We start from the raw sequence: 20598 nt of genomic DNA, 5'->3' as shown, positions 1-20598 counted from the left end.
ACTTTTCAATTGGGCTTCGAGAGTATATGAACCAGTCGGATAAATTAGTGCGGAATTCATGCGGATGTGAGACGGCGAAAGCGTGATCGTGGGAGAAACCGATTTACGCGGCGAGCCTCTGGCATGGTGAATGAGCTAAGAAAATGAGCGGAGCCACAAGTATTTGAAAAAATGAGCATGCGATACACAGTAATCGTCGCGTTACTCATTGATTTCATTTCGATTGAATTTTTCTGCGAGCATATATTGCTCGCGGATCGCCCGATTTGGAGACTGTCAGGTCCCGCCGAGCGTGATATTTTACTTCGCCTTTTTATTCTCTCAGTTCACTTACTACGTTTTTCGATTGACCGCAGCTTCCAGGAGATCGATATTGAAACATTGAAATGGAATCACGCCGCGCGCTCTCTCGTCTCTGTGCGCCGCGCTTCGCCTTCTGCTTCTTCTCCTTTCTTTTTTTTATCGGTTCTTATGATCCATCGAAGTGCACCCGGGCGGTAGATCCTCGATCCATCGTCCAAGAAATCGGCGCACATGCGCTCGCTCGATACGTGCTGGACCCGCGAGTCCATCATTTCCTTTATCGATTCTATACAGGGTGCACCAGTATTTTTCCAAAAAATATTCCAGCGGATGGAATATTCGTCGCGGAATCGGGGGGAACATTTTCGCCCCAGTAGTTCGCAGCGATTGAGAGCCCCGAAAAAGAAACGCGGTCAGAGCTGACTCGGGATTCCGACGCGAAAGTCCACCAACAATTATCGAGCAAAAACTGTTTTTTCTTTCCCCACATTTTTGCAGTAGAGATTTTGAGTTTTTTCACACTCTGGCATCGACTCTTTTTCATAGCTTTTTAAGGCACGATGCGATGTCGGTCACCCTGTAAGTTCGTGTTTGCCGCTGCGCCGTACGCGCCACCGTCTGCAGGCTGCTCACACTAGCGCTCTCTCCCTTCAGCAGCGGACACGACACACTCGTTGATCTCTCACAGACAGAATGGCACACGAGTCTTTGGATCGTCACTTTAAAATGAAGCGAGTTGAGCCTTTTTCCTTGTCTGTAGCCGAGTCTTCGTCTGCGTGTGTTGAAAAATATATTTATACGCTCTTTGAAATCCCCCGAGCTCTTCGTTCCGCAATCTCTTCCCATCCTGTAGCACGTGTGGTCACGTATCGATGTACTACGCGTGCAGTCACGTATATTGGTATAACACGCGTACACTCACGTATCGATATCGATACGCGCTTGCATCTCGTACCGCGTGTCTTCTGTTGTTAGCTCCAGGGAATTGATACTCTGCAGGTGCGTTCCTATTTATCCTTTCGAGCGTATACATTCGCTTCTCTGCGTATGCACGGCACGGGCTGCTCAACAATTTTTTACTATTTGCACAGCTCATCGGCAGATCTCAATTGGGAAAAAGTGCAGAAAAAGCTGAAGATTTCTGTCGTGGTGTCGCTTTGGTTCTTGAGAGAAATTTCCCATAATCTCAACGCGAAAAGGAAGTGACTCCAACATCGAGAGAAAGATCATCGAGTGGGAAAATTGAAACTACTAGATCAAGAACGTCTTGTCTTGGCCCCTTAAAATATCATTTTAAGGTAGTTCAGGCACGGAACGATTTTCTTAAGGAAGTCTTCAAATTTACACAGAGCTTAAGTGTGCGATTGTAGGGGGTATGCGTAAAAAATCGTTCTTTCCACATATCGAATGAACGCTTCTTACCAAGTTTATGATGAAAAAGTATACAATAACAACGAAGTTTAAAACGAAGGTTTGGGAAAAAATTCGAGACGATTGTCTTACTAGTATTAGAAATATATTACGTTAAAGATTGAAGGAAATTGGTAATGAGCACTCGTCACCTCACATTTGCTTATTTCGGCATTTTGTTTCTTCCCTTTTCCCTTTGCGCTCCCTAACGCGATTTTTAGCATAAAAAACTATAGTATTTTAGTCAGGGACGAATGAAATTTGGGGTTCGGTCAGTGATGGATTCCCGATTAATGAATGGCTGCTAATTTCATTAGCCAAAAAATAAGTTGAAAAAATGTATTTACCATGTCGAATAAACAACTCTGGCATTAATTTAAAGTGATAATATCTTTAATTAAGAAGTAAAAATCGATCCAATTTAGACACCCATAAAATAAGATCCTTCGGTCATGATCTACTTTAAAACCAGAGACGCAGCGACTTTTCTCGATAAAAATTAAAAATCCCTCTCCACACGAATGTTTATTTCGTCATAAAATGAATAAAAAATGTGAAAAATTCGAGGAAAAATGAAATGTCAATGGGTCGCATGAGAAGCGAGCATTGTAATCGAGCTTCCATTCGCGCAGTTCTTTCCACAGTATAAATCATTGAAAAAGTTTGTGAAGATAAGGACTGAATATGGAGAGCACAGCGATAGACAGCTTCATACAGATGCTACCATATTGAGTTTTATCGTGAGCGTCGAAAGTTAGTAAGTTTACTCTTCAATAATAGAGTTGCGTTCGGATGGGGCCGCTCTCGCGAGGAGTGAGGTACAAATCCACACAGAGACAGGTGAGAACGAATAAGATGGGCGTAAGGAGCATAGGGAGAATAAGAGGTAGGAGGAAGCAAGGGGAATGAGAATAGGAAGAGCGAAGCGATGGTTGAACGTGGTGTTCATGAGAGGCATGCTTAACCAGAAAGGACGAGAAAGGATCAACTTGGTAAAAGAGAGAAAGGGAGAGGGAGAAATGTTCTCGCGAGAGGAAGGCGACAATTAGGGCACTGCGCCTCTCTCGCTTACGTCTACCTGTCTGTTTATGTTCGGATCTTTAGTAGCAGGTACAACGCTATGTTGGCTGCCCCACAGGCAGAATTCGCTCGCCTTAATATATATCTATACTCCTGTAGACAAACCTTCGAGATAGTGGAATGAAAGATAGAGAGAGAGTTGGCGAAGAGTGCGAGGGAACAAGACTGAGGAACAAAAACATTTGTAGCTTTTGACGGTGTTACACGAACTCGCATACATTCATGTTTCCATACACAAGGTGTCGCGGAATTCAAGCCCGAGGCTGAGCTGCTCATCGCAGAATTCCGGAGAGCAAAGTCTCCGTCGATTCTTGTTCTCAAACAAGATTGACGTTTTTTCAATGTTGACGATCCATTCGAGCGGTCCAAGGAAAGCTGCGTGGTGCCAGGACTGAAAGTAAACTCGCCGTCACAGCTCAGTTTTTATGTTTTTATAACTGCAACAGATTCGGCGTCCCAAATATATCGTCGTCTCTCGATCCTCCCACGGAGTTAAAAGTGGCGAAGCATTTTTTAATTTCGATTTTCCAGCGAAGCAACTCCGTCATCGACGCTTCGACTCATGATTTTTCGAACACTCTGTATACTCGAGTTAAAAATCTAGCTGCTCAGTCGAAGCCAGGTTAAATAGCTCTGCATGCTTGTTTCGCTCGCGTGGTAGAGGCCAAAGAGGCCAGGACCAACGACGAGTGGCGTTGCACACGAGAGAGAATGCAGTTAAGCTGTCGTATGCTCACATAACACGTATTAGTGCCTCTCCTCTCTGAAAAATCTCTCACGTTTTGTGCAAAAAAAATGTACACACACCTACACATACTCGCACTCATCCTGCCTCGCTTCCTCGCAATTTCGAGGATTCGCCAACTGCTGCGAGCTCCCTCGTTCCAGCAAATTTTCACTGTTTTTTTAGCACCACGTGAATATTTCAACGCAAAATGAATTCGATCGCTATCGACGTTCTGACGTCAGCGATGGCATTTTACGATTGCGTGAATTTCAATCGAAGCTTCAGTGTATTCAATCGAGTCTGCAAAACCAAAAACTTCCGATGTCTCGACTCTCACGACTCCGTCGCGTGCTCCGGAGGTGCGTACGAGCAGCCAAATTTGACGTAGTCAAAGTGACGAGCGAATAGGAGAGCTAGAAAGAGACGACGTAGCTCCGAGATGTTTACTCGCGTGCGGGAAGAGGCAAACCTTTCAGGGAGGCGGTCCCTACGCTCGGGTCAAACCGATTCAACTCGACCTCGCGGCGTTTCCTTCCTCTTTCCCTCGTTACATTCCACCTTTCTTGTATTTTCTTCCTTCTGAAAAGAAAAAAGAAAAAACAAGAGCGAAATATCTTCATTCATAATGAGAGGGACAGTCTTTTGCGGTGCCAAATTTTTCGTGGGTGCTTGCAAACACACGCGCTCGTTATGCGATTAGAGGAAGCGGAGTTCAAAATTTGTTTTTTTTAATCCGTCCTCGGTCAATCCATTGAAGAAGTTTCTCACGTAATTTTGCTTCTTCCCAGCATAAATCTTCCGAGATTACGTTGACGCGAAGACATTGGAAATAATTGTTGTAAAAACTTATGGCGGAATCCATTTTCAAATGAATGTTAGATTTATTATAGTGTGAAGAAAAAAAATAAATAGAAAGAAAAAAGAGGAAAGTTATCAGCGAATAAGAGCTTGACCCAGCCCAACAATTTCCTTGTCGTAGGTATGAAAACTGGAAACTACTATTTACGATGTCACGACGTAAACGACGAATACGACGAATTAAGGTGGTAAGAAGATGAGAAATCTCTCCACCTTATGTATAACCGTATAAAACGTATACTCACCGGTAGTGTACACAATATCACGCGGCTTAATGCGTGTAATCATCGCGATTCCATTATGCCGGATGATCCCCGGTATGCCGGGGGGAAGAGCCGGAGATACGAAAGAGAGAGAGAGAGAGAGAGGAGGAAAGAGGGAAAGAGAAAAGGGAATCTCACTACGAGAGATACAGTAATCATGGAATGTGCCTGGCGCCCCGAGCCCCTTCTCAAGGCGTTTAGGACTCCATTTTTGTCCACGCTCACCTTTTCCTTTGTCTTGATAACAATGTTTCAATCTTAGTGCGGAGTAACGACAAATGCGTATGAGCTGATTTTTTAACATCTTCATCCTTTCCAGTAGATTAAACTTATTTTTTCACAATTTTCTGGCCAAATTGGCCACACGCCGATAGGCTTGAGAGCTGGCCTCGAGAATGTGATGACGACGACGACATTTATTCCCATTTTCAAAGCATCGCTTCGAAGGATATGAGCAAAAAATGGCTTTGGTGCAAGAAGATATTAAATGCATAGGAGAGAACGAGAAATCTTTGGCTCGCAGTTACGTGGAATTTCTATCATCATGTATAGATGTGTATACTAAATATGGCGAAGAAAAGAGAGAGGAAAGAGCACAGATGTGTGCCTTCCAAGAAAAGTCGTTGTTCGAGTCTCCATGCAACGGATTATTTTGCCAAAGAGAGAGAGAGAGAGAGAGAAGAGAGATAATTGGAGAAACGAGATCTTTTCTGATGAGCAACATATACAGAGAGCTCATGCCAGAGAAAATCAAGAGCAGAGGCATGTAGCTTTTCTCTTCGTACGAGCGTTAACTTAGCATGGCAATTCGTTCGTTATTTTCTTCACTCTCTTTCTTCACCGTTCTCAAATCTTACTCTTCGCGTATGATAAAACTGGAGGACGTGCAAGCGGAGTGTAAAAAAAACTGAAGAAAATCGAAGGAGTTCGAAACAAGTCGTGATTGACTCGCGGAACGTTTATTGGATAAATGTCACGAAATATTCGCAAATTTGAATGAAAACGTACTTTTGGCTATAAATTATTCCAATAATGTTACAAACACAGAATTCCGTCAGAACGCCCATCACGAAAAAATTGAGGCGCGATTAATGCAGAATAAAATCGCATGCTTTGCGAAATTTCACCATCGACGCACGCGGAGAGGCGAGGTAAGAGTGCAGAGTTTCTTCAAGGAGCAAATGATTCCGAGCAGCATCGACGAGAGGGACGTTCTTAAGGCAGTTCGTCATACAGTCTTACAATCCCGCGTGGGCGCAGTGGCACATCTTTCTTTCTCTCTTATTAAAAAAAAGTCTCTTTCTCTCGGAGCGAAGGAACAACCGGCACGGCAGAATCTGTGCAGCAGCAGGCGCAGAAGGAGGAACAGCAGCGGGGTACACTGGTGATTACGAGGCTGATTGGCCCGGCGCGAGATGAGACGGCGGCGTCCGTTCCGGCGACCGCAGTCCTCGTGACGACGATGACGATGACGATGACGACGACGAGACCAATGACGAGAAGACAAGCGTGCTCATGATCTTTCTCGAGAACACTGCATCCGCGAAGGAGTCGAATTCTTATTTTTCTTTTGTTTCTCGCGTAAACAGCGATGCGAAGGATATACAGACGGGTGCGGCGGGCGAGGTGCTGTATGGAATGGGCGAGCTCTGCGCATCTCTGGCATCCCAGTAATGACTTCAGTTTTTACTCACATTGCGGATATTTCCGTTGGGGACGATTGCCGAGAAAACGTGTGAAACGAGTGCGTCGGGTTCTTGACGAAGAGGGACGAAAAATAGGAAGGAGTTCGCGTCTACGCTCCGAGTGTTTTGAAATCCGTGACTAAAAGCCTCGCTAAAAGCCTCAGGGAATTGGGATCATGCGAAATTTCCCGAAGGAAAATCTCGGCCCATCGATTCGTTGATTTCGGTCAATGCGTTCGAGAAGGAGGGGACGACGCGCGGTGACGAGTCCTCGCGGCACAGCTGATCGCAATTCCAAATTTGCGGTGTCTCCGATCTTGGGAATATCTTATAAACAGGGAATCGTCGAGTAAAAGCGTCTAACGATATGGATTTTGGTAAATTTGAAAAATCGCTGTTTTCAATGAGTCTGGAGCGCGACCGCTGGGGCAGCGAGTGTACAGCTTCACCGCGCGCGGATCATGCTCGAAGAAGGTGCGCAAAGCCGTGGCTGGTTGTCTTGACCACAAAACACGTGACTTCCTAACTGCTTTTCGTTTAAACTTTGAGCTTTGAGGCTCGAGCGAGTGGGCAGCCGACGTCCTCAGCAGCGAGCCTTTCCCCGTGCCGCTCCTTCCTCGCCCTTCACCATGCATCCACGTGGCCGAGGCAGGCTTCCTTTTCTCTCGCCCGTATAATGTGCCTCTCCCGCGCCGGACGATGCTGGATGATGACGCGAGTCAGAGATCGGCAGAAAATATAGCGCCGATCTGGTGAAGCGATTCGACTGTGGTTTTGGCTCTCTGATGTTTTTCCGTCTTCCACCCCCGCCGCCGGCGCCCCCACCGACTCTTACTCCTCTTTTTTTCATCTTCGTTCTTCTCATGTTCCTGGATACCTCGTGACTGTGGCCGTCGGCTAAGAGCCTTTTCGCTTCTTAATACACGAGTCCCATCCGTTGATGACGATTGTGTGATGGAAGTCAGTAAGAGAATATTATTTCTCTCTCTTTTTTTCTTGTACCAAACCTCTGTCTCGCTGTTTACTGCTCGGAGCTTGAGGCTGATTTACGGAATAAAAATACGAATAATATCACGCCAGTTCGCTTGGAAACAAAGAGAAGACGGGGACTGAAAATGTGTGTTAAACCCGCTAAAACAAAAGGAAAGTAACATTCCTCGTGTCCTGTTGATAAATAAATTGAAAAATATATTACGGTTTAATACTCCCGGATATAACGTAGAAATTGTTAGGGCGATGCACCCTTGAAATCCTCTTTTTCTGCCTCATTCTTTACCTTCCTTTTCCACTCGCTTCTTCTCCTTCTCTCTCTCTCAGTCCCCCGTTCTCTTGGTCCGTTTGAGATCCTCCTTGAAGAATAGCAGAGCACACACGTGATACGTATGTGCGAGTAGAAGATTATTGTGCCGGAACAGAAGACGAATAAGAAGAAGAAGAAGAAGAAGAGTTGGATGCTGCAGAGAGGGCAGGCCACGACCCCGGGGCGGCCACGAGAAACTCACTCCCAGCTTTATACATCGGCGTCTCAGATGCTCACACATGTGTGTACGCGAATACAAGACTACGTGAGACGTAACGACGATACATGAAGAAAAGCGGGAGCGAGGAAGAGAGAGCCAAAAACACGAGGAGAGAGAGAGAGAGAGACTGACAAAGAGATCGGGAGAGAGCACAATGCCCATCACGGATTTCTTAATCGCTCTCGATCTATCTGTTCCATAACGTTCAGATGAAACTCGTACATGCCGTTGCACATACGTGTATGTATAGACTACGGAAAAATGGTATACAGCTTCGTAGAGATGCGGCCAAGACACGTGTACTTCTCCGTACTCGCGCTTGAAGACTTTCAAACACCGTGATTATGGGCAATTAAAAATGATACATTTCGAGCTTACTTGTGACGTTTCTGTTAAGGGTAATGACACACGATTCGATATGAAAAGACAAATCTCACATCGATACAAATATCCATACGCGGGTAATTGATTTCGAAGAAAAAATTGATGAAAAATTCATCGAAATATTGCCAACTTTGATAGTTCGAGAGAGGAAGGAAATAGAGGGATCGCAGGCCGGACTGAAGTCTTTGGATGCCGGCACCGTTTCTTCTGTCATTTTCGAATATCTTCGCAGAGAAGGGTCGGTTATGGTTTGACGGGGTGCGCGGAGATGGTTAAATAAAATAGGAAAAAAAAGAAGCAGTGATGCTGGTCAATGATCGTCAGACAGAAAGGCGCGCTAGTCGGTACACGTTTTCGTAATCTTTATCGGAGCTGCGGTTTTGAATAGTTGGAGATTTCAACGCTCGGGATGCACGAACGCGGCGCACGAGAGAGAAAGGAAAGAGAGGAGTTTCTCAGCATCAGTTCCAACCCTCTCTCACATCAGAAGGAAGTAAATGAGGGAGAGAAAAGCCTCGCGCATTTTCCAACCCTCCGCATCTTTCCACAGCACCCCACTTCCGTGTTTCGCTCGCTCCCTCTCGGTCCCTCTTTCGCTTCCTCTTTCTCACCTTCTCCCTTCCTTCCCCTGCGCCCCCTCTTCGCCAGCTTATTCACCACCCGCTGCTCACTCCACGATCCCTCTTTTTCCGTTTCAACCCCCGCGCCAGCTCGCTCTCTTTTTTACCCTCTTTTCAACCGTTCCTCTCAATTTTCCAGCTCTCTTCGACTCTCTCTCTCTCTCTCTCTCTCTCCCCCTTTCGTCTTTCTTTATGAGTCTCTCTTTCTTCATATATCCCACCAGTACCCTTGCGGATTCTCACCCTGCTGTTGGTACACGTATAACTCTCGTTCCACCATTTTCTAGAGATCCATGGTCAAACCCGCCCCCTCTGCGCTCTAGCGTCCCTCTCTCGCTTCCTTTCTTCCTCTCTTTCTCTTCTCCCTTTGCTTTCCAGTGAGGAAAAACGCTTCTCCTCGGTTCCAGCTCTCTTTTCCCCCCTCGCACACAACCCTCTACCGCCGAAAAAAAAACAACATCGCTCCGCATGCTCTTGCAAACTCGAGGAAAATCCTGCTAAGGTTATTGGACGAGGGTGAACGCGTGTGGGCAGTGACCAAATAAAATAGCAGCGAATATTGCACTCCCTCCATCCCTACACGTGTATACCCTTCCAAAATGCTGGGAAAAACTCACCTTTTCTCAGCTAATCTTCCCCCGTATCCCGGGGGCGTTTTTCCTTCTTATCACTCAGCAAAGTTCATTAATAATGTTACTGAACAAAAAACGATTTGTCAAATGGCGATTTTTTCTTTATAAATTCGGGTACAGTTGCACTGAAAATCCGGCTTTCGGAGGATCGCTCAAATTTTTTAGTTCGGCATCTACGAACCGAGGAAAAATTGAATTTTTAACTGGACTGTGTGCGATTCCTTGCTTCCTCCGAGAATATTTTGCTTTGGATTTAATACCAGAAATGAAAAGCGCTTCCGCTGTTTTCCCCGTAGAGAAATATATTCGTTCATTCCTGTCATTTCTTAATTTACGAAAATCGCGACTTTATGAGAGAAAAAAAAAACTTGTAACCGCTGGAGGCGGAGGAAAATACAAGTTATTCGTGTCGTTGGTAACGAAGAATCAAAAGGGGGACATTTGGCGAAATGGATCGGTGATTTCGAACAGCTCTAGCGGAGAATCTAGATGCTGATTTTTTTCCATTAGCGTGAAAAGGAGGAAAGAAAAATAGAGAAAAAGGAGGGGGCAGAGAAATGTTGTGCAGAGTATATAACGATAAAGAAAAAGGAGAGATAGATCGAGAAGATCCGGTTGATGGAAGAGATCGGTAGTGATTGGCGGACCGCGAAGGAGTTAATGATCCCGTTGTCGTCACAGAGTGGTCACATTGGAAAATAGATCTGTCGCTCCTCATCCACACAGTCTTTCTTTTCATCGCGTACTCTCAATTCTGCCGAACGAAAAGTCCATGGTCACATGACTTTCTCTGTCAAATCGTGTTACTTGCGCCTTTTTGCACGTTTCAGATGTAACGCAGCGTGGAGGTTTGGCATTTCGTCTCTTCACCTTCCGCGAACGAAAGATTTACAGTTTCCCCTTCAATAAACTAACGTTTCCGGCGTCCTTTGCATTTCATGCTTTTTTCTTTAGCCGCGATTCCTCCTTTTTCGCAGCTCTTCTCGGACCTGCTCTCTTTGCTTTCCGAGGCTCTCTCTAATTGCTTCCACTCCGGGAAATCTCGACGACGGCGACGTCGACGACGACTTTTGCCATGAACGAGTCTCTCTACCATTCTCTCACGCTTCAGGAAAAGAGTTTTCAGTGATTCGACGAAATAAAACAAACGGAACAACTCAAACGTTCAAGCAACTTAGGAGCATTCACGAAAAACTGTTTCGCTAACGATACCCTCCTCATATTTTTTTTTACGCTTCAAATATGCCGATTTTTGTCATCAATGTTCCATTCGTTTTCATCTTTTCGTGAACTGAACGTTCATGATTTTTATCTGAATTTAGGCTGACCAATAAAATTCATGAAATTTTCGAAATACTTTCGGGAAATTCTGCGAAGTGGACCATGCGTTTCCTCATCTTCCGAAGCTTTCCCACGTACGTGTACAAGCTCCCTCAATTCTCGAGTAGAAAAAGCGAGACGTCTCGTTCCAGACGAGAAACTTTGCCCTTCGATGTACCGCTAGGAGACACACACTTATCGCCCACATTTCCAACGGTGAAATCTCCACAGGATAGAGCAAATGGATTCAACGATGAGCTAACAAATGATGCTTGATTGAACATTAATTATATGAGTCGTTCGAAATGAAATATTGAACGAACGGAAATGCCGGTACTGCTCTCGCGTTCATTGCTTTTTTCAATTGAAAATTTGACTATTGAAAATTCAATAATTCAACGATGGTCGGGTGCCCTGGGAATAAGATCGTTCAATAAAAAATAACATTTCGTGGAATATTTTAGTTCCAAACGAGAAATTTTTCGTATTTACTTTCGTCAAATCGATTAATGGGATTCAGAAGAAAGTCAGTGAACTGAAAGAACGCTTCGGGCTCGTAAAACTTTTCAATAGTCGCGTTCATCGTTTTTTTTTTTCATTACTTACTAAATTAACAATGAAACATTGTGGATAGTTTATGAGGGAAACGTGCTGGTTGAACGACTGAAAAATTGGAAATTTCGGAACCGCGTTAATCCGCGTAGAAAAACGAAGAGCACGAATGGAAATGAAAAATTTTCCGCATTTCGATCATCGATGTTTAGCCGAAGCTGGGGTAGTTTGGAACAGCACGTTTTTATGATCAATCAGGAGAGCCGTTACCTCGCAAATTGGTTGTTCCTCAAAATCCACTTATCTCCTATTCCGTGGAATCCAACTGTTATAATCACAGTTCCAGCCACACGGCGAAAGGGTCGTGCCTTCCAATTACACCGGTTTTTCTGTGCCACGCTAGTGAGCACGATCGACCGGTGGCCAAATAAACAGACAACGACGGGCCCGACGTGTATGGATCGTTCGATGTTAAATTTGCCATTGGAAGCGAGACTCGGAACCGCGTTCATCGAGTGTGGAGCAACAAGAAAATGAGTTGAGGCTGCAAACAAAAATGAAAGATTGATCAAATCGTTTCGGCTCCTATCAGAACTTGAACGCGCAATTACATTCAATCAAAAGTGGTTAAAAATGAATCGTTTTATCGAAGAAAAATTGCCCCGTGAGTTTCGATTTCCTATCGTTTTTTACGTTTTTTTTAATAAAGATTTTAGCCTGTTATCAGTCATTATTTACATTCATTTATTTATTCCAATCTCAAATAAAAAATCCAAATAATTAAGCAGTAAAAATGTCGTCGAACGGAGTGCACGAGGAAAGTTGTATTACGAGCGATCCGCAAAAATCCAATTTTCCTAAAAACTAGATGAACGTGGAGGTATATCCGCAATAAAATAAATTCAAAAATGGAAAGAGAAAGAAAGTAGGAAAAATATTTTCTGTTGTCTCTCCCACTTGAGCCCTGACAGCGAGCCAGTGTGTGTCTATGTGTGCTGGCTGTCGTTCACCACTTGTGGGAACCACGTCGTCGTGCATCGTCACACAACGTGTTCCCTGGACCACGAAGTGAAAGTCCAGAGAAAAGAGCGGAGATGGTAGTGTCTCCCTGGGCTCTCTTCAATTGTTTCATTTTAACTGGACTGCATGTTGGTTTACAACTTAAAATCATTGAGTATGAACACGTGGGTGAGTCAATGCGAAGATATTCAGTCAAAAAAACTCGAAAGACGATTGCAAAAGGCTCGCCCGAAGCAAACATTACAAAAAAAGGAGAAATTTCTCAACAATCACCGGCGATCCTGCATTTCCTCACCACAATTCTTCATCATTTCTCAATTTTTCGAGCCCTCGGATTCGCCGATTCAATTGAGAATAAATAAACTTTGAACAGAGAAATTTCCTCTGATTATTAAACATACAAAAATAGGTGTGAATACACTTTAAGACCGAAAACGTTGTTAATGCAGGTATTTGAGAAAAAAAAAGAAAAAAAACAAAAAACAAAACGTGCGAAGACATAATATGAGACACGGGAGTAAAACGAGCATTTAAGCTGGTTTCCACGAGCCCATGACCGCATGTTACAAAAAATATCTGAATTCTCAATACCCTCAACCCATGCGAACCTACACACGTACACTAAATAACTCGTCTATAAAAGAGAGTACATAAAGTCAGTTTGAATCTACAGGCATGCATTTGCAGTATATACATACGTATTACAGGCCAAGATGTTGGTACGAGCAACGATTTGAGTGCTTGAGAAATTTTCTGGACCATCGCTGGCGGGAAACGGAGAGAACGAAGGAGCCAGAGAGAGAGAGAGAGAGAGAGAGAGAGAGAGAGAGAGAGAGAAAAGAAGAGTGTCTATCCATTCGACGTTTTCCTAGCTCGAGTACACGAGGGTGTGCGAATGTTTTTTCCTCTTTTCATGGTGAAATAACTCGCGTGTTGTTCACGTGGAAACAGAAAGAAAGAAAGGGAAAAAAGAAACTGTCTGTTCGACGCGTAAAGTAACGTACGTGAATTCTACGTATTCGTACAAAAGATTTAAACCATGTATACGTGTGCAATTATACATGTATATCTATACCCAGCACGCTATAGATATATTCGTGTAGACAATATGTTTATGTTTATATACATATTTGTGCATGGATATATTTATATATAACACGCAGTTGGTCTAGAATACGTGTGCGTTACGCGCTCGCAGTTACGTTACGACCTCGGCCCCCCTGGGTAATCGGTCATAAACCGCGAAACTATCCTTACATACTGAATATACTGGAGAGAATCGAGAAAGCGAGACACGGTGCGAGAGAGAAAGATGCAGCTGGGTTATACGTCTTTCCTCGTAGAAACGTATGGAGTATTCGCATCCGAGCACTTCCGACCCTATATGCAGAAGCCAACGAGAGCACGGAGATAAAAAGTGAGAAAGAGGGAGAGAGAGAGAGAGAGAGAGAGTCGCAGAATCCAGAAGCATAGTTTGCCGACAGCTGCACTCAATCTTCTTTGTCTATCGGTAAAACTCCGTTTGAGAACTCTAGTATGAGTACGAGAGCGGATTTTCTCTCGCTCTTGGTTGTTTTCTTTCCTCTTTTTCTTCACTCTGCGATATCCTGAATTTTGCCTTATAATTCGATTTGTTTTTGCTTTATTTTATCTTTCTTTTCATCTGTGTGTGCACGTTATCTATGAAAATCTCTTGTCTCAGTGCCTTTGATCGAAATGCCAATTACCACGTTTCTTCGACGACTTGAGGTTTTTTGTTTTCATCTCGGTGTTCTCCGTTTCGAGGACGCGAATCAAAGCGAATACAATTTTTTAAATTTATTCTGATACACTAGAAACTACCCTTCCGATGAATATTCATTCGATGCGCCTCCCCGATCGTCGATTATGACGGTCGTGGAAAGCGTGATTGTTCGCTTGGAACCTTCGGCTTTTATTCTTTCGTCAAAGAACTCGGTCGAGCAACGGCCGGCAATAGTTGCGTCGCCGAAATTAAGGGACGATTAAGTTTTCGGGGGTAAGAAAAGTTGTCAGTTTGCAGAATAATCCTGGATTCAAGATTGACGAATCCAAAAAATACGAATAAAAGCACGCTTGCATCGATGCTCAAGAAAATGGAAAAATTAGAGCGTGATTAAAAACGCGAACTCTCGCATACACGGTACAGCGGATTTTTCTTAATTTTTGGAGCCTCGCACATACGCACACGCAGGCGTAAGGCGGAGGGCAAAGGGAAAAGTAATAGGTAAAAAAGGCCAAAGAGCGTTTCGTAATGCAAAGACAACGCCCTTACTTTATACGTACATGTCAAGTACAGTGGTGGGAGAGAGGAATGGGTTGGGTAATAAAGATGAGGCAAGAGCGTTGGATGAGGGGCTGGAAACAGGGGTATTGGGATGGGGAAGAAAGAGAGAAAAAAGCATGTTGAGAGAGAGAGAGAGAGGCGGAGGGAGAAGGCAGGAGAAACTGAGAGAAAGGATACACTCCGTGGATGTAAAAACGTGAAGCAGAGGGAGGAAGAAAGAGAAGCAAGCGGAAGAGAGACGACGGGCGATTAGCACGAGGAAAGGAAGAGAAGAAGAGATGAGCGAGGGGGTAAGAAAGAAGTACTTGTGGAGAACGCGAAATAGAGGGCGAAAAGAAGAGAGAAAGAGAGGGAGAGAGAAGGCGAGAGGGAGAAAAGATTTGATAGAAGGAAAGAAGCGAGGGGGTGGTTTCGATGGTGGTGGGTTTAGAGAGTCTGAGGCAAGGGTAGCGTTGTAAGGGTGGCTGTGAGAATGTACCCCCTACCCTGAAGGTGGTACCAGCGGGCCGTGCGCACCAGAGATGGAGATGAGGAGTACGTCGAGAGTATACGAGAGGCGAAAACGAACGAGAGACTAAGGGGATGGAGTGGGAGAGAGACGGCGAGGGAGAACGGCCAAGAGAGAGAGAGAGAGAGAGAGAGCGTGGAAAAGAGCGAGAGAACAGAAAAGCGGGAGGCTCTGTACGATAGGTATGTGTAAGCAGAAGAAAGCGCGGGTCGATTAAAAGTAGCGAGGGTGTTTCTCCTCTCGTTACCGGAGCGAAGGAGCACCCCTTCCGCTTCGACAACCCTCCCCCCGCTCCCCCAGCCCCTGCTCACCCCTTGGTCACTGGAAAGAGAAAACGGATCGAGGAAAAAACGGATAAGAGAGAAAAGAGAGACGAGGTGGAACGCGTATACTGCTATGCTGGATGTTGAGTAAGCACGCCGGCCTGCCGCTGCTCCTGCTGTAGAAAAGAAAGAGATATACGGATGAAGAATAAGAGAAAGACCGAGACGAAGAGCTCGGTAAGGGACGCCTGATATGTACAGAGATGAGAAGGAGAAGAAACTTCGCCTACGTATCCTTAAATGTGTGTTTGTGTGCATGCGAAAGAAGGAGAGAATATTAAGAGCAAAGAGAAGCCTGGAAAGAGACACCCCCAAGATGTAAAACAAACATCAAGGCAGAGCGAGATAGCTGCGGTCCCGATCCAGGGCTCCAAATCTTCCTCTATACTCCTCCATCCCCCCCCCCCCTCCCTCGACGCCCCCCCCTCTTCCAACCTCCTCGTCAACTTTTCCTCCGAACTCACTCGAGATCGCACTTCCAAGAGGGTGGAAACTTAGAAAGAGATACACGGAATCTCGAGCTTTATTTCGATTTAAGTGAGAAAGGGTTACCCTTCCCCCTCGACAACGATCTTACGAACACTATTTCTTAGGGATCCTGCTAAATCGAACTCATCGCCGATGCTAAAAGTTTCGTTTTTTATGTCCGGGAACCCCGAACCGAGCGAAATTACTCGGATTCCGCTAGCGGAGGTAGCAATAGCGAAAATCATTAATGATTCAATGAATTGCATTTACTGCGGGAAATTCGTTTCGCTCGAAATGTGTGACGCGGGAAAAAGTTTTTGTCGAAAAGGGCCGATTGATTCCCCACACGCGACAAGACCGCCGAATTTTTTATTCTCTGCTGTGCGACAACGAATGTGAAAGACAGCCGAAATTAATTCGCCTTCGTCAATCCCCCGGACACAGAAGAATCACACGTTTTTTAAGAAAGCGAGAAAATAATCAGACGAAACAGAAAAAGAGCCACGTTCGAGCAGCGTTGTCACGACGCTTAACAATATTTGTTTGTACTTGGTGAAAAAAATTCAATTAATGTCCATGTCTCCGTTAGCCATAAAAAAGGCACGGGAGGTTCTCGCGCGGCGATGAAAAGTCACGGATTCAATCTGCCTACACGAGAAGATCGCGGCGTGTCCCTATCGTCGCGTTTCGGTCCCTCGTACTAGTTATACCCTAGCAGCTGTCGTCTCTTCCTTCGTTCTTCCTCTTTTACTATCTCGCTCGCGTTCGCGGGGGTTGAACTTTAATTTAACGCATCGCGGAGCTCGTTCGAGCGAACGGCCAACACGCTTCACGTATTACTCCTACCTTCGAATAGTTATGATTCGCTCTCGCCCGCTGCTCCTCTGCCTCTCGCTTTTTCCCTCATTTCTTTCTCTTCCCTTTTTCTAGTACGAGCTTTCGACAGTGACAGAAAAGTGGTCAAGTGCGAACGTGCTTTCGGATGGTTCGACAGCGAGAAAAACTTTTCAACAAAGTCACGAAAACACATTGAAAAGGTGGGAAATTTGAAAAAATCTAACATCGAGACACTTGCGCACAAGCAGCATTTTGAGAAAACATCTCGAAAAAGCAGTGTCCGAAACACGATAAGCTCAGTTCTGTAACAAGCAAAACTTCGACCAAAGCTTTTTTGATAAATCATGGAACGATGATTTGCGACGATTGCGAACTCAAAGCCACTTTTTTTACATTAGATAATAATTAAAAAGTTTATGAAATATCGTAAAACAACTCACGTCTAATATCAAGACTCGAGCTCCCAGGCTAAGGCGATATGAAAAATAAAGTGTAGCGAGAGTGACGTGGCGAGGATAAGAAGATGCTTTTCCTTTTGTCCATTGAATGCATTTATCTCTGCTCTACTCGTTATTAGATCGAGACCCAGAGCAATTGTCTAATTCCAAGGCAGTCGAGCCCACTAGAGGAGAATTTATGAAAAGAAACAGAGAGAGAGAGAGAGAGAGAGAGAGAGAACAGAAAAAATGGAGGCAGACAGATGAAAGGATGTGAGATACATGATTATGCTGATCGAGCATGACTAAGGTCAACAAGTATCATGTTCCTCGTATGTTTCTACCATCTAAACGAATTAGAGTGATGAAGATACGAGAATATAATCCAGGAGAGAGCTAGAGAAGGAGAGCTTCGGCGAGGAAGATAAGATGACAAGAAGAGCATGAAGAAGGTAATCGAGCGAGTGAAAGAAAGAAATATACGGAGAGAAAGTTGAGGACGGTGACAGAGAGAGCGGAAGAATCTGTTCGCAGGCCAGCAGCCCGAACCGATCGAGCTTCGATTTAACCAACGACGACTATATGACGAGAGCGATGGTGTAGGAGGGAGGAGAGAGAGAGAGAGAGAGAGAGAGAGAGAGAGAGAGAGAGAGAGAGAGAGAGAGAGAGAGAGAATAGCAGAGGAGAACGAGGAGGAGGAAAAGGCTAATAAGATCGATACGTTTATGTTACGATATTGAGTAACTCGCGTGACTCACAAATCATGAATCTCTACAACGAGGACTAACGAGACCGACGTTTACCGACGGTTAAAAAAGTGAAAGAGAGAGCGAGAGAGAGAGAGGGGCGGGGGGAAGAGCGCGACGGAGAGATCGCCGGTGACCCTCCTGTGCATACGGGAACTGCTTATGGTTCGATTCTCTATTGTAAGCCGCGCGGTATGTATAAAACCGATGATTGTCTTTGTGCGTTCATGACTGACGTACTAATTGCAAGTGACGTGGCCGCCGTTATAGAAACATTCATCTGAGTTTACACACACAAATGTACGTGCGTGCGTGTCTGTGTGTAACTACAAGATAATTAGATGTTGAGCATACATACTGAGAAAAATAAAAAAGAGAAATATGCTCCTTGAACACCGAGATTACGAGTCTCTTAAACAAGTCAATACAGCTGGTCGAATTATGAAATTTTTTAAATTCTTACACCAGCCTGCTCATGTATTATTGTGCTGCAATTAACGTCAATAATATTTCCAAAAAAAAATGTGTTCATTTCACGCGTACGAGAAATCGTTCGAATGTTTTCAGAACTTCCTCACGAGTGTCTCACGACTGCTCATTCGACTTTTACTCATTTTATTTAAATGCTGTCGAACGATTGGGAAACTGATGAAAAATAAAACACTTATTCTACGGTTCGAATGCTCAAAGTACAAAGAATAAAGAGGACATTTTGAAAAGGAGGAAAGGACACGGGGAGCAAGGAACGAGAAATATGGGGGTCAAGTTTCTGAGAAGACTATTAAATCCGTGAATGAATGGGTGTGAAAAGGAAGAGAGGGCACGACGATGGAGAACAAATGGAGAATGAATGGTTTGCAGGCAAGGATTCTGGGCGATGCACCGCCATTCTCTATCCCTTTGTTTTTTCCTTCTTTCTTACACTCACTGTTTTCTTCGCGATTACTGCTAATTATGTTATAACAATTGAGGCCTCGCGCTCCTCATGCGCCGAAGAAATTCTTGCAACTTTCTCTTTCTCTTTATTTTACTGAGAAAGGGAGCAATCTTATTTCTTACTACTTTTTTCTCTCTATTTCCGAAGGATAACTGCGCATCCATACAGTATTCCATTAGCGGTGCATCGGAACCGATAAAAAGCAGCTAAAATGAAAGAGAAAAATTGCGATCAGCGCCCCCCCCCCCCCACATATCAAAACTCGTAGATGCGACTGAACAAATATTGAGCAGAAAGTATACTACTTGGGTTATCCGCGGGCAGGAAAAGAATGACACTCGAGTATACGGAGTGAAGGATTTGCCGAGAGGAAAGGACTCCTGCGCGCACGTTTTATTATTCACGCAGACGAAAACGTCCCGGTGACTCTCACGAGACACGATATCATTGCTCAACCGTGAACATTTCTCCCCTTCAACAGGGATCACGATCTTTCGTGGTCTTTCGGATATCCAAATTCCTTCGGTTTATCCCCCCGCGTCGTAACAAACTCGCTAACAATAAGAAAAAATGGTAAAAAATACAATTTTCGTGGCTTCCGAGGCTCGCGGTAAAAGCAAAGTTCGATGATGTTTAAAATTTATATAAAGAAATCAATAAACAATTAACAACCGTCGATTTTGGTGTGTCGACCGGTATTTTTTATTTCAATAGAAATAATCGTGACTGTATTTTATCGCAGCACGTGAAAAAAAAAGTATTGAAAAGACAACTAACCGGATTACATCGAAGGTAAAACGCAACGTATCGTGTCGTAACGGTAATCGTAACGTATCGCGTAGACACTCGAAGCGTCAATTTCGTCCTCCCTTCTTCCCACACTCGACTCGCACGATTTTAAATTAACTCACCGTTTCTTCGACGAAGTAAAAGGAGAAAGAGAATAAGACTGCGAGCGAGACCTACGGTAGGTTGAATGAAAAGAAAAAGAAGTGAAAAAAAAGAATGAACAGGACGTCTACGAGAAACCAAAAAACATGCGTGTCCGTAGAACAGGAAAGCCCAAGATTTTAACCTTGGGATCGCGAGGGTACCGAGCAAAGAAGTGCAGCAGTAGCCTCTCGAATCGATCTTGCTACCTTTTAACTTCCACTCATCCTGCCCTTCATTCTTCCTCGATCGCTTTTTGCTTCCTCCTTTGTTTTTTCTTTCTAATTTCGTCTTTTATTTTTTCACGCTTTCCATTCGCTCTCTTTTCATGCTCTCGAACTTTCTGCTCGATTAGTTCGACGTGTTCCACCACACATGATCGACTCATTCGAAAGTACTCGAGTTGAGTAAGTTTAGGGAAAAAAATCGAGTGGGAAATTGGTCGGTGACTAACTCAATTTTAGACTCTAAAAATAACTGAATAAATATCGAATCCCCTCACTATTTTAACCGTGTTTAACATAAATATGTGATAATATCTTGAAACTGCTAGTTCTTGTTGCACTTTTCGAGGAAAAAATAGGAGGAAATCGAGACCGAAGACTCTTCAGCCTTAGAAAAGATGAAGTCGAGCGGTGTGCTCTTCCTCAGCGAAACTACAAATTTTCCTGGAGCCCGTAAAACCTCTCTTTCTACCTTTCCAACTCGGACTCGTATTTTCGTCTCTCTTGCT

The 20598-nt window shown here is 44.3% G+C and overlaps 1 protein-coding gene across 2 annotated transcripts in view; it reads right to left on the bottom strand.

The window, feature by feature from the left end:
• The window catches only part of LOC122409273 (diacylglycerol lipase-beta-like), a 135223-nt gene that overhangs the window by 40564 nt on the left and 74061 nt on the right, over positions 1-20598 (bottom strand). For both annotated transcript variants that reach the window (XM_043416686.1, XM_043416688.1), the window contains one exon: positions 11625-11898. In XM_043416686.1, coding sequence (XP_043272621.1) covers positions 11625-11898 — 274 coding nt within the window. The remainder of the gene's footprint in view (positions 1-11624; positions 11899-20598) is intronic.

Source organism: Venturia canescens, chromosome 4 (genome assembly GCF_019457755.1).
Source record: "Venturia canescens isolate UGA chromosome 4, ASM1945775v1, whole genome shotgun sequence".
Lineage (NCBI taxonomy): Eukaryota > Metazoa > Arthropoda > Insecta > Hymenoptera > Ichneumonidae > Venturia > Venturia canescens.
This window is presented reverse-complemented; position numbering and strand designations above follow the sequence as displayed.